Source organism: Nycticebus coucang, chromosome Y, assembly GCF_027406575.1.
Source record: "Nycticebus coucang isolate mNycCou1 chromosome Y, mNycCou1.pri, whole genome shotgun sequence".
Lineage (NCBI taxonomy): Eukaryota > Metazoa > Chordata > Mammalia > Primates > Lorisidae > Nycticebus > Nycticebus coucang.
In genome coordinates, this window is record NC_069805.1 from 34,121,414 (window position 1) to 34,138,449 (window position 17,036).

Consider the following 17,036-nt stretch of genomic DNA (forward strand, 5'->3'; position numbering starts at 1 on the left):
TTTGCAAGTTGGAGTTGCCTCAGGCAAACTCAGAGTCTCTGGTTGCCCAGGGAGACAGGGGGTGTGGCTTCAGAATATTCGGTAGTAAGCCGTATTGCTAGCAAAAGAGGGCTGCTGCTTTATGGCTCAGGCAACGGCCGCTCCGGTATAGCTCTCCGCCGAACAACCGTCCTCTCTCCGCTCCCGTACCCCAGAGTCTGCACGGACAGGCTGCAGCCCAGCACTGTCTACAACCCTCGAGCAATCGCCCAAGAGTCTGGACCCCTGGGGGACAGGCCTCCAGACCTTGGAGTGAGAGCAGAGGGGAGTGCGGGGGAGTGCTGGGAGCCTGGGGTTGTGGGCACAGAACACACAGAGCTTTATACAGTTTTATGCGTGGCTGTATTGTCACCAAAAGACGGCTGTGGCACTGTGCCTCAGGGAACTGCCACTCCGGTGCAGTCCCCTCTCCGCCTACCGACTGGGACTGGCCTCCAGACCCCAGTGTGAGCGAAGGGAAGCGCTGGGAGCTCAGAATTCCAGGTAGAGACTATATAAAGTTTATACAGTTTTATGCCTGGCAGGAGGATGCCGTGGCACCCTAGTAGGGGAGGTAGGTCCAGTTTTTAGAGGGTCTCTCCAGTAGAGTGTAGTGGGAGGACTTTTGATCTCTGCCCGGTTGTTTGTGGGGCACTCTGAGCCATTCTTGAGGGGGAGGGGACTCCCGTACACTTGGTGATGGATTCTGTACCTTTGGTTTGTATCCTTGTGGTCGCAGCTCACCTCAGCGGGGTTGACGTGTGTTCTACAACCTTCTCTCTTAGTGCAGCTCAAATCCACCAGGTTACTTGCTGAATTTTTGTCCTTTAAATCTCCTTCTGGACAGGAGCCTCTGTGGAAAGCTGGCTTCAATCAGCCATGTTGTCTCCTTCCTGGAATGTCGGTTTTATCCCAGGATCTCAAGGCTGGTTCAACATAAATAAATCTATAAATGTAATCCAGCACATAAACAAATTAAAAAACAAAGACCATATGATTCTCTCAATCGATGCAGAAAAAGCTTTTGATAATATCCAGCATCCCTTCATGATCAGAACACTTAAGAAAATCTGTATAGAAGGGACATTTCTTAAACTGATAGAGACCATCTATAGCAAACCCACAGAAAATATCATATTGAATGGAGTTAAATTGGAATCATTTCCACTCAGATCAGGAACCAGACAAGGCTGCCCATTGTCTCCATTGCTTTTTAACATTGTAATGGAAGTTTTAGCCACTGCAATTAGGGAAGAAAAGGCGATCAAGGGTATCCATATAGGGTCAGAAGAGATCAAACTTTCGCTCTTCGCAGATGATATGATAGTATATCTGGAAAACACTAGGGATTCTACTACAAAAGGAATACAGCAGCATCTCAAGTTACAAAATCAACATTCATAAATTGGTAGCCTTTATATATACCAACAACAGTCAAGTTGAAAAAACAGTTAAAGACTTTATCCCATTCACAGTAGTGCCAAAGAAGATGAAATATTTGGGAATTTATCTAACAAAGGACGTGAAAGATCTCTATAAAGAGAACTGTGAAACTCTAAGAAAAGAAATAGCTGAAAATATTAACAAATGGAAAAACATACCATGCTCACGGCTGGGAAGAATCAATATTGTTAAAATGTCTATACTACCGGGCGGCGCCTGTGGCTCAGCGGGTAGGGCGCCGGTCCCATATGCCGGAGGTGGCGGGTTCAAACCCAGCCCCGGCCAAATAAAAAAAAAAAAAAAAAAAAAAAAAAGATCGTAAATTTCAAAAAAAAAAAAAAAAAAAAAAATGTCTATACTACCCAAAGCAATATATAATTTCTTTTTTCTTTTTCTTTTTTTTTTTTTTTTGTAGAGACAGGGTCTCACTTTATGGCCCTTGGTAGAGTGCCATGGCCTCACACAGCTCACAGCAACCTCCAACTCCTGGGCTTAAGTGATTCTCTTGCCTCAGCCTCCCAAGTAACTGGGACTACAGGCGCCTGCCACAATGCCCGGCTAAGCAATATATAATTTCAATGCAATCCCTATTAAAGCTCCACTGTCATACTTTAAAGATCTTGAAAAAACAATACTTCATTTTATATGGAATCAGAAAAAACCTCGAATAGCCAAGACATTACTCAGGAATAAAAACAAAGCAGGAGGAATTACGCTACCAGATCTCAGACTATAGTACAAATCAATAGTGATCAAAACAGCATGGTATTGGCACAAAATCCGAGAAGTAGATGTCTGGAACAGAATAGAGAACCAAGAGATGAATCCAGCTACTTACCATTATTTAACCTTTGACAAGCCAATTAAAAATATTCAGTGGGGAAAAAAATCCCTATTTAACAAATGGTGCTGGGTGAACTGGCTGGCAACCTGTAGAAGACTGAAACTGGACCCACACCTCTCACCATTAACCAAGATAGACTCCCAGTGGATTAAAGATTTAAACCTAAGACATGAAACTATAAAAATACTAGAAGAGAGTGTAGGGAAAACCCTTGAAGAAATTGGGTTGGGCGAGTTTTTTATGAGAAAGACCCCCCGGGCAATTGAAGCTGCTTCAAAAATACACTACTGGGACTTGATCAAACTAAAAAGCTTCTGCACAGCCAAGAACACAGTAAGTAAAGCAAGCAAACAGCCTTCAGAATGGGAGAAGATATTTCCAGCTTATGTCTCTGACAAAGGTTTAATAACTAGAATCCACAGATAACTCAAACGCGTTAGCAAGAAAAGAACAAGGGATCCCATTGCAGGCTGGGCAAGGGACTTGAAGAGAAATTTCTCTGAAGAAGACAGGTGCATGGCCTTCAGACATATGAAAAAATGCTCATCATCTTTAATCATCAGAGAAATGCAAATCAAAACTACTTTGAGATATCATCTAACTCCAGTGAGACTAGCCTATATCACAAAATCCCAAGACCAGAGATGTTGGCATGGATGTGGAGAAAAGGGAACACTTTTGCACTGCTGGTGGGAATGCAAATTAATACATTCCTTTTGGAAAGAGATATGGAGAACACTTAAAGATCTGAAAATAGATCTGCCATTCAATCCTGTAATCCCCCTATTGGGCATATACCCAGAAGACCAAAAATCACACCATAACAAAGATATTTGTATCAGAATATTTATTGCAGCCCTATTCATAATTGCTAAGTCATGGAAAAAGCCCAAGTGCCCATCGATCCACGAATGGATCAATAAATTGTGGTATATGTATACCATGGAATATTATGCAGCCTTAAAGAAAGATGGAGACTTTACCTCTTTCATGTTTACATGGATGGAGCTGGAACATATTCTTCTTAGTAAAGTGTCTTAAGAATGGAAGAAAAAGTATCCAATGTACTCACCCTTATTATGAAACTAATGTAGGACCTTCACATGAAAGCTATATCCCAGTTATAACCTAAGAATAGGGAGAAAGGGGAAAGGGAGGGGAGGGAGGTGGGAGGGAGGCGGAAGAAGGGGGACTAATGGGATTACACCTGCGGTGCATCTTACAAGGGTATATGTGAATCCTAGTAAATGTGGAATGTAAAGGTCTTAGCAAAATAACTAAGAAAATGCTACAAAAGCTATGTTAACTAATGTGATGAAAATGTGTCAAACGATATATGAACCAAGTGTATGGTGCCCCATGATCATACTAATGTACACAACTATGGTTTAATAAAAAAATTAAGAAAAAAGAAAGGTTATGATCTATGAAAATCCACAGCTTTAGAGTTATTTTAACTGAATTCATTGTTGCTCAGAAGAATCTCAGGAACAAAGAACACGATGACTGAACATTTTCATGGAAAAATGTTTGACCTTTTCTATATTAATGCACTGACTGGCAGATTATTCTATTTCTTTTACAACAAAAGAATTTTTTAAGGGAAAATTAGAGATAATATTTGAAAAGATGAAAAAATCTCTGAAAAATTGAAAATTACAACAAAGACCATATGATTTTCTCAATGGATGCAGAAAAAGCTTTTGATAACATCCAACATCCATTCATGATCAGAACACTTAAGAAAATTGGTATAGAAGGGACATTTCTTAAACTGATAGAGGCCATCTACAGCAAACCAACAGCCAATATCATATTGAATGGAGTTAAATTGGAATCATTTCCACTTAGATCTGGAACCAGACAAGGCTGCCCATTGTCTCCATTGCTCTTTAACATTGTAATGGAAGTTTTAGCCACCACAATTATGGAAGAAAAGGCGATCAAGGGTATCCACATAGGGTCAGAAGAGATCAAACTTTCGCTCTTCGCAGATGATATGATTGTATATCTGGAAAATACTAGGGACTCTACTACAAAACTCTTAGAAGTGATTAAGGAATACAGCAGTGTCTCAGGTTACAAAACCAACATTCATAAATCGGTAGCCTTTATATATACCAACAATAGTCAAGTTGAAAAAACAATTAAGGACTCTACCCCATTCACAGTAGTGCCAAAGAAGATGAAATACTTGGGAGTTTATCTAACAAAGGACGTGAAAGATCTATATAAAGAGAACTATGAAACTCTAAGAAAAAAGAATGCTGAGAATGTTAACAAATGGAAAAATATACCATGCTCATGTTTGGGAAGAATCAACATTGTTAAAATGTCCATACTACCCAAAGCAATATATAATTTCAACACAATCTTCATTAAAGCTCCACTGTCATACTTTAAAGATCTTGAAAAAATAATACTTCGTTTTATTTTTTTATTTTTTTTATTTTTTATTTTTTATTTTTTTTTATTGTTGGGGATTCATTGAGGGTACAATAAGCCAGTTACACTGATTGCAATTGTTAGGCAAAGCCCCTCTTGCAATCATGTCTTGCCCCCATAAAATGTGACACACACTAAGGCCCCACCCTCCTCCCTCCATCCCTCTTTCTGCTTCCCCCCCCATAACCTTAATTGTCATTAATTGTCCTCATATCAAGATTGAGTACATAGGATTCATGCTTCTCCATTTTTGTGATGCTTTACTAAGAATAATGTCTTCCACTTCCATCCAGGTTAATACGAAGGATGTAAAGTCTCCATTTTTTTTAATGGCTGAATAGTATTCCATGGTATACATATACCACAGCTTGTTAATCCATTCCTGGGTTGGTGGGCATTTAGGCTGTTTCCACATTTTGGCAACGGTAAATTGAGCTGCAATAAACAGTCTAGTACAAGTGTCCTTATGATAAAAGGATTTTTTTCCTTCTGGGTAGATGCCCAGTAATGGGATTGCAGGATCGAATGGGAGGTCTAGGTTGAGTGCTTTGAGGTTTCTCCATACTCCCTTCCAGAAAGGTTGTACTAGTTTGCAGTCCCACCAGCAGTGTAAAAGTGTTCCCTTCTCTCCACATCCACGCCAGCATCTGCAGTTTTGAGATTTTGTGATGTGGGCCATTCTCACTGGGGTTAAATGATATCTCAGGGTTGTTTTGATTTGCATTTCTCTAATATATAGAGACGATGAACATTTTTTCATGTGTTTGTTAGCCATTCGTCTGTCGTCTTTAGAGAAAGTTCTATTCATGTCTCTTGCCCATTGATATAAGGGATTGTTGGCTTTTTTCATGTGGATTAATTTGAGTTCTCTATAGATCCTGGTTATCAAGCTTTTGTCTGATTGAAAATATGCAAATATCCTTTCCCATTGTGTAGGTTGTCTCTTTGCTTTGGTTATTGTGTCCTTAGCTGTACAGAAGCTTTTCAGTTTAATGAAGTCCCATTTGTTTATTTTTGTTGTTGTTGCCATTGTCATGGCAGTCTTCTTCATGAAGTCTTCCCCCAGGCCAATATCTTCCAGTGTTTTTCCTATGCTTTCTTTGAGGATTTTTATTGTTTCATGCCTTAAATTTAAGTCCTTTATCCATCTTGAATCAATTTTTGTGAGTGGGGAAAGGTGTGGGTCCAGTTTCAGTCTTTTACATGTAGACATCCAGTTCTCCCAACACCATTTATTGAATAGGGAGTCTTTCCCCCAAGGTAAGTTCTTGTTTGGTTTATCAAAGATTAGGTGGTTGTAAGATGTTAGTTTCATTTCTTGGTGTTCAATTTGATTCCAAGTGTCTATGTCTCTGTTTTTGTGCCAGTACCATGCTGTCTTGAGCACTATGGCTTTGTAGTACAGACTAAAATCTGGTATGCTGATGCCCCCAGCTTTATTTTTGTTACAGAGAACTGCCTTAGCTATACGGGTTTTTTTCCGGTTCCATACAAAACGCAGAATCATTTTTTCCAAATCTTGAAATTACGATGTAGGTACTTTGATAGGAATGGCATTGAATAGGTAGATTGCTTTGGGAAGTATAGACATTTTAACAATGTTAATTCTTCCCATCCATGAGCATGGTATGTTCTTCCATTTGTTAATATCCTCTGCTATTTCCTTTCTGAGGATTTCATAGTTTTCTTTATAGAGGTCCTTCACCTCCTTCGTTAGGTATATTCCTAGGTATTTCATTTTCTTTGAAACTATGGTGAAGGGAGTTGTGTCTTTAATTAGCTTCTCATCTTGACTGTTATTGGTGTATACAAAGGCTACTGACTTGTGGACATTGATTTTATATCCTGAAACATTACTGTATTTTTTGATGACTTCTAGGAGTCTTGTGGTTGAGTCTTTGGGGTTCTCTAAGTATAAGATCATGTCGTCAGCAAAGAGGGAGAGTTTGACCTCCTCTGCTCCCATTTGGATTCCCTTTATTTCCTTGTCTTGCCTAATTGTATTGGCTAGAACTTCCAGCACTATGTTGAATAGTAAAGGTGACAGAGGACAACCTTGTCTGGTTCCAGGTCTAAGAGGAAAAGCTTTCAGTTTTACTCCATTCAGTAAAATATTGGCTGTGGGTTTGTCATAGATAGCTTCAATCAGTTTTAGAAATGTGCCACCTATGCCTATACTCTTCAGTGTTCTAATTAGAAAAGGATGCTGGATTTTATCAAATGCTTTTTCTGCATCTATTGAGAGGATCATGTGATCTTTATTTTTGCCTCTGTTAATATGGTGGATAACGTTTATGGACTTGCGTATGTTAAACCAGCCTTGCATCCCTAATACTTCGTTTTATATGGAATAAGAAAAAACCTCGAATAGCCAAGACATTACTCAAATAAAAACAAAGCAGGAGGAATCACGCTACCAGACCTCAGACTATACTACAAATCGATAGTGATCAAAACAGCATGGTATTGGCACAAAAACAGAGAAGTAGATGTCTGGAACAGAATAGAGAACCAAGAGATGAATCCAGCTACTTACCGGTATTTAATCTTTGACAAGCCAATTAAAAATATTCAGTGGGGAAAAGATTCCCTATTTAACAAATGGTGCTGGGTGAACTGGCTGGCAACCTGTAGAAGACTGAAACTGGACCCACACCTCTCACCATTAACCAAGATAGACTCTCAGTGGAATGAAGATTTAAACCTAAGACATGAAACTATAAAAATACTAGAAGAGAGTGTAGGGAAAACCCTTGAAGAAATTGGGTTGGGCAAGTTTTTTATGAGAAGGACCCCCCGGGCAATTGAAGCTGCTTCAAAAATACACTATTGGGACTTGGTCAAACTAAAAAGCTTCTGCACAGCCAAGAACACAGTAAGTAAAGCAAGCAAACAGCCCTCAGAATGGGAGAAGATATTTGGAGGTTATGTCTCCGACAAAGGTTTCATAACCAGAATCCACAGAGAACTCAAACGCATTAGCAAGAAAAGAACAAGGGATCCCATCGCAGGCTGGACAAGGGACTTGAAGAGAAACTTCTCTGAAGAAGACAGGGGCACGGCCTTCAGACATATGAAAAAATGCTCATCATCTTTAATCATCAGAGAAATGCAAATCAAAACTACTTTGAGATATCATCTAACTCCAGTGAGACTAGCCTATATCACAAAATCCCAAGACCAGAGATGTTGGCGCGGATGTGGAGAAAAGGGAACACTTTTGCACTGCTGGTGGGAATGCAAATTAATACATTCCTTTTGGAAAGAGATATGGAGAAGACTTAGAGATCTAAAAATAGATCTGCCATTCAATCCTGTAATCCCCCTATTGGGCATATACCCAGAAGACCAAAAATCACACCATAACAAAGATATTTGTATCAGAATATTTATTGCAGCCCTATTCATAATTGCTAAGTCATGGAAAAAGCCCAAGCGCCCATCGATCCACGAATGGATTAATAAATTGTGGTATATGTACACCATGGACTATTTATGCAGCCTTAAAGAAAGATGGAGACTTTACCTCTTTCATGTTTATATGGATGGAGCTGGAACATATTCTTCTTAGTAAAGTGTCTCAAGAATGGAAGAAAAAGTACCAATGTACTCACCCTTATTATGAAACTTAATGTAGGACCTTCACATGAAAGCTATAACCCAGTTACAACCTAAGAATAGGGAGAAAGGGGAAAGGGAGGGGAGGGAGGGGGGAGGGAAGGGGAAAGAGGGGGATCAATGGGATTACACCTGTGGTGTATCTTACAAGGGTATATATGAATCCCAGTAAATGTGGAATGTAAAGGTCTTAGCAAAATAACTAAGAAAATGCTACAAAAGCTATGTTAACTAATGTGATGAAAATGTGTCAAACGATCTATGAACCAAGTGTATGGTGCCCCACGTTCATACTAATGTACACAGCAATGGTTTAATAAAAATAAATTAATTAATTAAAAAAAAAGAAAATTACAACATATGAGAAGATTTAGAAAAAAACAATATGTAAAACATTTTATGTGACTTTTCACAATAATAAAAATTGTAGTTTATTCATTGTGTACATTAAGAATATCACATGGTATTATATTCTTAATTTGCATTAAGAATATGAGTGATCGGGCGTCGCCTGTGGCTCAAGGAGTAGGGCGCCGGTCCCATATGCCCCCAGAGGTGGTGGGTTCAAACCCAGCCCCGGCCAAAAAAGAAAAAAAAAAAAAAAGAATATGAGTGATCGCTTCCTTTTATACAGTCACCAGCCTTAAAACAGATTTTTTTTCCATTGTTTTTTGCAAATCAAAATAAATGACTGCTTTCTAAATTTACAAGTTCTAACTCAGTTACCTTAATCTATATCTTCAAAAGACAAATTTCCTAGACAATCATGAGGCAGAAATCTAACTGTAGGACATGAAACATTTGACAATGGGTCCTCAGAGGAAACATGTATTCTGGCTGAGATGAGCAGGAAAGGCTACACAAAAGAGATGATAATCAAATTGAGTGGAGTCGCTTATACTTATAAACAAACTAGGCATTTTTATACCACCTAATCTTGGAAATGACAATGAAATTCTACTTGGCATTTCTAACCTCCAATATATTGTATTCCAGTCAAACTCATACTCCTAGGTCAGAGGCCCAGGTGTCACCCTTTCTGGGAAGTTTTCTCTAACATGTTCAGATCAAATTAGTAATTTCTTCCTTGAATTCCCCATTACCAATTACACACTCGATCTCTAAAATAAAATTTACTTTACTCTGTGATAATTTTTTATGTCTACATCCATGACAGAATTAACTTTTTCTGGTTAGGATTACTGTTTTTGACACTATATTATCACCACTGTAGAGAAGGCATTCTGATAAAATTTTAAAAAAGTTTTTATTTATATTAAATAGTTAATATTAAAATTAATTGCCTATTTAATATTTATCTGAGCATTTTATCTTTGTTCTTGCTCCCTTTAAAATTACAGTGCTGTTCACTGTATAGGAAAGTGAGAATTTTTATTCTCAAAAATATATCTCAAACATCTAAGGTACAGGAAGTAATTCGATTCAATGACAGTGAAAGAGAAATTCATAACATTTTTATTGAACCTATGGTGCCTCCAAATCAGTAAACACCTTAGCTGTAAAGACATAAGATAGTATGAAGAGAGAGAACAGTCAGTGCTTCCAGAAGGTCCCAAATGCCAACCTGAATTCTAATGCATATTAAATGCAAACTAACAGATAGATCTTGATTTAGAAATGACAGAAGAGACAATAACCAGAGAGGAGCAGTCAAAACCCATTTTACATTTGGCATTTTCAAATACTGTTGATTCCCAGAGGCAATAAATTATATTGTCGTCAGCAATAGTAATGTAAAGGGTATTAAGAAATATGTTCTATACTTAAAGTAGTTTATATTTAATAGGTATTAACAAGATGTCAACAAAAGTAGGTAAAATTGAAAAGGCTCAAAATATTCAAATAGTCAATATTCAAAACATTTAATACTCAAATTTCAAATACTCAAATACTCAAAATATTTAATATTTCTATTTTTAACACAGGAATTACTTTGTTTCTTGGTGCAGAGGAAACGGTTATATCTTTTGATAGAATTATATTTTTTAACCAATATTTTGATCCTGGACTTTCTAATTATCATTACTATAAATGCTATTGTTTATCTTTTGCTAGCAATATGTAGGATGGAAAAATATTAGGAATAAGGTAAAATAAAATACTCCTAAAGAAGAAGCACACAAATATATATAAAAAGAACCAAATAACAAAGAAAAATACGCTCAAAGATTTCAGACCAAGTATGACATATTGGAGACCATACTTCTCGACAGTTCAAGGTTCTGGATAGAATACATTAAATGTTTTTCTATAAATTCTTCCAGAACAAAGAAACGGTTACTAAAGACCATTATGTATTAATGTTATTAATGTTAACATTTCAAAGATGGTTCTGGAAACTGTAAAGAGAAATTCTTTTTATGGTCAACTTTCAATTACAAGTCAACTTTTATTTTATTGTTTATTAGAATTTTGTACTCAATCATTTTTTTCATATTTTTGTTTTATTGTTTGTGATTCATCAAGGGTACAAAAAAGATTACACTGATTATAAAGTTCCACTTATAATTGTGTCTCGCCCTCAAGAGCTGTGCCATACACTGTGACCCTTACCCCCATACAGGAGGTTTACATAACATTTGCAAGAGTTTAAATAGATTAAGTAATAAAACCTAATCTTAAGAGTTTGCTTTGAAGAATTTGGGGGGAACATACTCAAATTCAGTTATTCAGCTCCTTAAAAAAAGGCATTGTCTATAAGCTTTATCAGACCTATTTTATCCATTTTTAAGTACATGATTTCTGATCAATTTCTGAATTATACTCATAATGTAGTAACTCTAAATCAGAGTGGCTTTTTCTTTCCTTGTCAGTTTTGAATACATTGTTTTTCTTTTATCAACACAAAGAATTGAAATTAAAAAATTTCATTTAGCTGAAAGTTGATGAGTTTATTTCCTAATAATATTAACTAAAAACTTTAAGACCTTGGGCGGCGCCTGTGGCTCAGCGAGTAGGGCGCCGGCCCCACATGCCGAGGGTGGCGGGTTCAAACCCAGCCCCGGTCAAACTGCAACAACAAAAAAAAATAGCCGGGCGTTGTGGCGGGCGCCTGTAGTCCCAGCTACTAGGGAGGCTGAGGCAAGAGAATCGCGGAAGCCCAGGAGTTAGAGGTTGCTGTGAGCCGTGTGACGCCACGGCACTCTACCCGAGGGCAGTACAGTGAGACTCTGTCTCTACAAAAAAAAAAAAAAAATTAAGACCTTTTTTCAATTTTCATATATACTGTAATCCATTTTTTTCTTAAATTACAAAGATTTTTTTTTTTTTTTTTTTTTGGCCGGGGCTGGGTTTGAACCCACCACCTCCGGCATATGGGACCAGCGCCCTACTCCTTGAGCCACAGGCGCCACCCAAATTACAAAGATTTTAAATGGATCTGGAATGATAAATAAGACTTCACCTCCTATGAGGTATCTTTATTTGTTCCCTTTTAAAACTAACATAAGTTTTAGGTTGACTATGAATAGATAAATAAAGTCTTATTACTGATTTTATTTTGTTTTGTTTTGTTATGTTTTGGGGATGAAGTCTCACTCTGTTGCCCTGGGTAGAGTGTAGAGTGCATGACATCATAGCTCACGGCAACCTCCAACTCTTGGGCTCAAGTGATACTCTTGCCTCAACTGCCTGAGTAGCTGGGACTACAGGTGCCCAGAACAATGCGTGGCTATTTTTAGGGATCTTGCTCTTGCTCAGGCTGGTCTTGCACTCCCGAGCTCAAGCAATCCACTGCCTCTGACTCCGAGAGCTCTAGGATAACAGACATGAGGCACTATGTTTGGCCAACTCATCCTCCACTAAAATAGAAAAGAAAAAGAAAGCTTTAAAAAATTTTGGTTAAATAAAATAAAAGCAGAAACCTGATAACTGATTTATTTACTTATTTCCTTGCTTCCTTCAGACACAGCCTGAATGCAGTATGTTGTATGGTCATGCCTAGGGCTCTATTGCTAAATAACAACACTGTAACATATGGTATATTCTATTTTATGAAGCAAAAGTTTCACAGGGTCTATGGGTCAAAACACTTCCTCAGTATTCTCACCAGGCAAAGGAAGCCCAAAACTTTAAGAGATCTTTACAGCATCTAGAGTACCCTCTAGACTCAAGTACTGGCATGCTAACAGGAAGGATGTTAAGGTCTCTTCCTGTGAACATGCTAGTGCTTGATGAGGAAAGACTGGTTAATTCTGTCCGTGCTGCTCCCCGACTCATGGATAGTCAGCTCTGCAACTCATTTAACCCCTAGGCTTCTTCCTCATTTAGAAGTGATCATATTACCGGTGACCCCCTTTAATTTTCTTGCATAACAATGTGGTTCATTTGTAAGTAAACTTTTGAATCCTAATAAACATCTCATTGTCGCTTGGAATTTATGTTGCATTTAATTCTTATTATTTTTTCTTCTGTTCGCAGTTTTTTTTGTCTTATGCCTACCCAAATATTCACGAATACAATGTTTTGCTTTTTATTTCATTTTTCCTGGAATTCATTCCTATAATCCATATAATACGAATATTATTACATTTTTATTATTAATTATAGCATCTATGAGAGATGCACACAGGGTCATGCTATGGTTTGTTTTAATGATTTTTCTATATGGACTGGGAATAATTCAGAACTTTTTGTGAAACATCTCTAATTCTAGCGGGACTTCGGGTGGCGGAGGCAGCACAGAAGAAGCATTTATGACCTTCTACAGTGAGGTGAAACAAATAGAGAAGAGAGATTCTGTTCTAACATCCAAAAATCAAATTGAAAGATTGACCCGTCCTGGTTCCTCTTACTTCAATTTGAACCCATTTGAGGTTCTTCAGATAGATCCTGAAGTCACAGATGAAGAAATAAAAAAGAGGTTTCGGCAGTTATCCATACTGGTGCATCCTGACAAGAATCAAGATGATGCTGACAGAGCACAAAAGGCTTTTGAAGCTGTGGACAAAGCTTACAAGTTGCTACTGGATCAGGAACAAAAGAAGAGGGCCCTGGATGTAATTCAGGCAGGAAAAGAATACGTGGAACACACTGTGAAAGAGCGAAAAAAACAATTAAAGAAGGAAGGAAAACCTACAATTGTAGAGGAGGATGATCCTGAGTTGTTCAAACAAGCAGTATATAAACAGACCATGAAACTCTTTGCTGAGCTGGAAATTAAAAGGAAAGAGAGAGAAGCCAAAGAGATGCATGAAAGGAAACGACAAAGGGAAGAAGAGATTGAAGCTCAAGAAAAAGCCAAACGAGAAAGAGAGTGGCAGAAAAACTTTGAGGAAAGTCGAGATGGTCGTGTGGACAGCTGGAGAAACTTTCAAGCAAATACAAAGGGAAAGAAAGAGAAGAAAAATCGGACCTTCCTGAGACCACCGAAAGTAAAAATGGAGCAGCGTGAGTGACCATCTAGGGTCACAGCCACAGAATCTTCCCCAGCTGTCTCCCTGCTTTGAAGGACTCATTCTTTCCTCCCACTTCTACCCCAACATAGAGTAGTATTTGCTTTTTAGTCCATTTTGTTTTCAATCCAATTTAATATTGATCAGAGTAATTCTTTTGTACATTGAAATGAGGGGCTTGGTTAAAAAAAGACCTTCCCCTCCGCCCTGCCCTTAGAACAACCAGATTGGAAGGTACCACCATGGGTGCTGCCTTCTCTTCCCACAGCCAGTAACTTAATGTTTTGTACTTCACTGAATTGTGATGGTTAGAAACTTCGCATATAATTTGTAGAAATCATCCAGTTAAACAAATTGCTTAAAATGGTGTTGTGTGACTTCAGAGTCAAGCCTGAGCCAGCTAAGCGATTCCCTTCAGCTCAGTTGCTTGCTTCTGGGTGCCATTCTTGAAAGCTCCAAATCAGGCAGGGAAGGAGCGTGGGCACACAGCAGTCACGTGATGCCCCGGTGTCCTGATGTTTGGTGTGTACCCTCCTGTCTGGCTGACCAATCAGCGTGGCCCTGAGCCACCTAAACCTATTCACTTTCCAAAGAACTAGCCATCCTCCATTCAATACCATGGTGTCCTATTCTGTCTGCATTCATTAGTGGTAATATTCTTTATGTATAATAAATTTTTATACCCCCCCAAAAAAAAATCTCTAATTCTGTGATACATTGAATATTTATCTTTACACAAAGAAAGGCAATTTAATATCGTATCTCAGAGAATTTTGGCTACAACTTAACATCATTCTGGTCAACAAATGAGTATCTCCACTTACGTTTTGTCTTTGTCATAAGGGAAAACTTTAAAGGAATAATATTTAAACTCATAAAAATTAATCCAGTTGTTGTAGAAATTATGTGAGCATGCTACCCTCAAATGCCTATTTTCACCATTCAGTATGCGTTTATCAGTTAGACACTGATTTTAGTAGCTACTAAACATCTTTCTTCTAAGAAAATCAGCTTTCATTTGTAATACAATCATGTGAATTTTATATGTAGTAGTTTCTGATATGTTTTGAATGAAAGCAAATTACTCGCTCTAGAACACAAGAAAGTTTTCCTTTTATTCTTTTTTTCCTTAGCCTTTTCAATATTTTATTTATCATATTAGCTTGTGTACTAAGGCTTAGTACATACAATGAACTTCATGAATACCCAGAGTACACCTCAGCAATATATAAAAAGAAGCTTATAGACACATAATATTATTGTATTAAATAAATCTTGAATATGTTAACAAAATTTTTCAATATCAGGACAAAATTTTATGAAAAATAAGTCTTTGTGGAAGTTAAAATAAAAAATAATGTGCAACAATTTTCAGTGACTCACTGCTATAACCCATTTTTTTCTTAAGAAAAACCATCAGTTTCAATAAAATATCAAAGCCCTTAAAGACATTCTTTTTGACTTATTTCTTCGTATTTAATAAGGTTATCACAAGTCATTCCTGAAGTGATAAGATTTTTCAGTAGCCCCTAACTTCAATTCCCCACAACCAAACACTCATTTGTTTCTTTTGGTCTAATAGCATTAGGCTAAATCAAAGAGGGAACTCAGTTAATAGAAAAAAAATGTCTTTAGCTTTTGAATTGTTTCTTTTATAATATCATTTATGGAAGGTTTTTTGAATCCATTTTCCCAAGTTTATTTTCTACTTCATTAGAATAGCTGAATTCTCATCATTACATAATGTTTCAATAAATAAATAGGCCATAACTAATTTTTTTAATTAAGAAAACATTCATCACATATTCAAATTATGTTGACAAGTTCTTCAAAAATTTGTTTTTTAAATGTTGAGTTGATTTTCCAAATTTAAATGCCGTTATTAGTTTTTACTTGTGAACTTCCTGAGAAGTCATTTCATACATAATTTTAAGCCCATTATGAGCTGTTTGGTTAAAAACATGAAGTCTTGGGGCAGTGCCTGTGGCTCAAAGGAGTAGGGTGCAGGCCCCATAAGCAGGAGGTGACGGGTTCAAATCCAGCCTCAGCCAAAAACTGCAAACAAACAAACAAAAAAACATGAAGTCCTTTGGAAGAATACAATCATTTTATTAAACAGTTACTCTAAGTATTATTAATTTAAAATTCCCTAAGAATATTTGTTCTTGGTATTCATGAGTATTATTACTTCTTAAAATAGGGCTAAAGGCAGAAAATTCAATTTTATAACTTTGAATATGCATGTATTTGAGTAGGACAAATGTATATTTTTAAAAATGAAGCAGATTTTAAAAATTAGACTGCCTCAGGCTTTTGAAGATATCAACATACTTTTGTTTGATGTCTGATTTAGTAGAAATCCAGAGGACTTTTTTGCATTATATGTGAGAGCAAATCAATTAAAATACTTTTGACGTGCCTAATGAAAATAAAAAATCTTAGACATTTCTGATAAAATTTTAATACATTAAGCCATTAAAATTTATGCTACTTTTCATATTATTTTTCATAGGAAAAATTTATGGTTTGTTCTGTATCCTCACACTTGACAAAATGAAAACTTGCCAGTTTATACTATGGAAGTGTTCTTACAAGTCCATCTGTTTTGATGCGACTATCCTTATACACTGGAATAAGTGTTTAAATACATCAAACTTTGGTAATGTTTACAATTTTCAAATTGTAAAATAATGTAAAAAATTAAAATATAATTTGAATAAATTTGTTGAATTTTTACTTTAAAAGATTTAAATTAAATGAATATTACTTTGTAGCATTATTTACATAATGTTCATGGTGGTCTAATTCTGACATCCTGCAATACTATAAAATTTTATTTAGGAAAATTTTATGTGTTAAGCAAAAGGCCTCAAGAGCTCTGCGTCTTGAACAAATACATTTGGGACAAAATTAAAACAATCCTTAATGTCAAAGTTACAAAATGAAAGAGAATCCATTCAAAGAAACTTATTGAACTAACTTAACAACACCATATAATATGCTTAGTAGTAAAATAATATCAGACTAGTTGAATGTCAGTATATAATAAACTATGCTTTGGCAATTGTTCTCAAATAACATGAATATTTAAAAATGTAAACATGTGAGTGATAGGTTAATAAGGCAATGTTTACATGTGTTATTTTACTCCAAATCCAAATTCTGCATTAATATATTGGTTTCAATATTATGTTTGTTCTTAATTCTTATTTAGAGGTTAAGTTGATAAAGGTCACGGAGATTAAATAACTAAT

At 36.6% G+C, this 17,036-nt stretch overlaps 1 protein-coding gene across 1 annotated transcript in view; it reads left to right on the top strand.

Annotated features, from left to right (window-relative positions):
- The window catches only part of LOC128579070 (dnaJ homolog subfamily C member 8-like), a 32,704-nt gene extending 18,558 nt beyond the window's left edge, over nucleotides 1-14,146 (top strand). The window contains exon 2 of the mRNA XM_053581351.1: nucleotides 13,044-14,146. Coding sequence (XP_053437326.1) covers nucleotides 13,044-13,785 — 742 coding nt within the window. The 3' untranslated portion in view covers nucleotides 13,786-14,146. The remainder of the gene's footprint in view (nucleotides 1-13,043) is intronic.
- The last annotated feature ends 2,890 nt before the right edge of the window (nucleotides 14,147-17,036 follow it).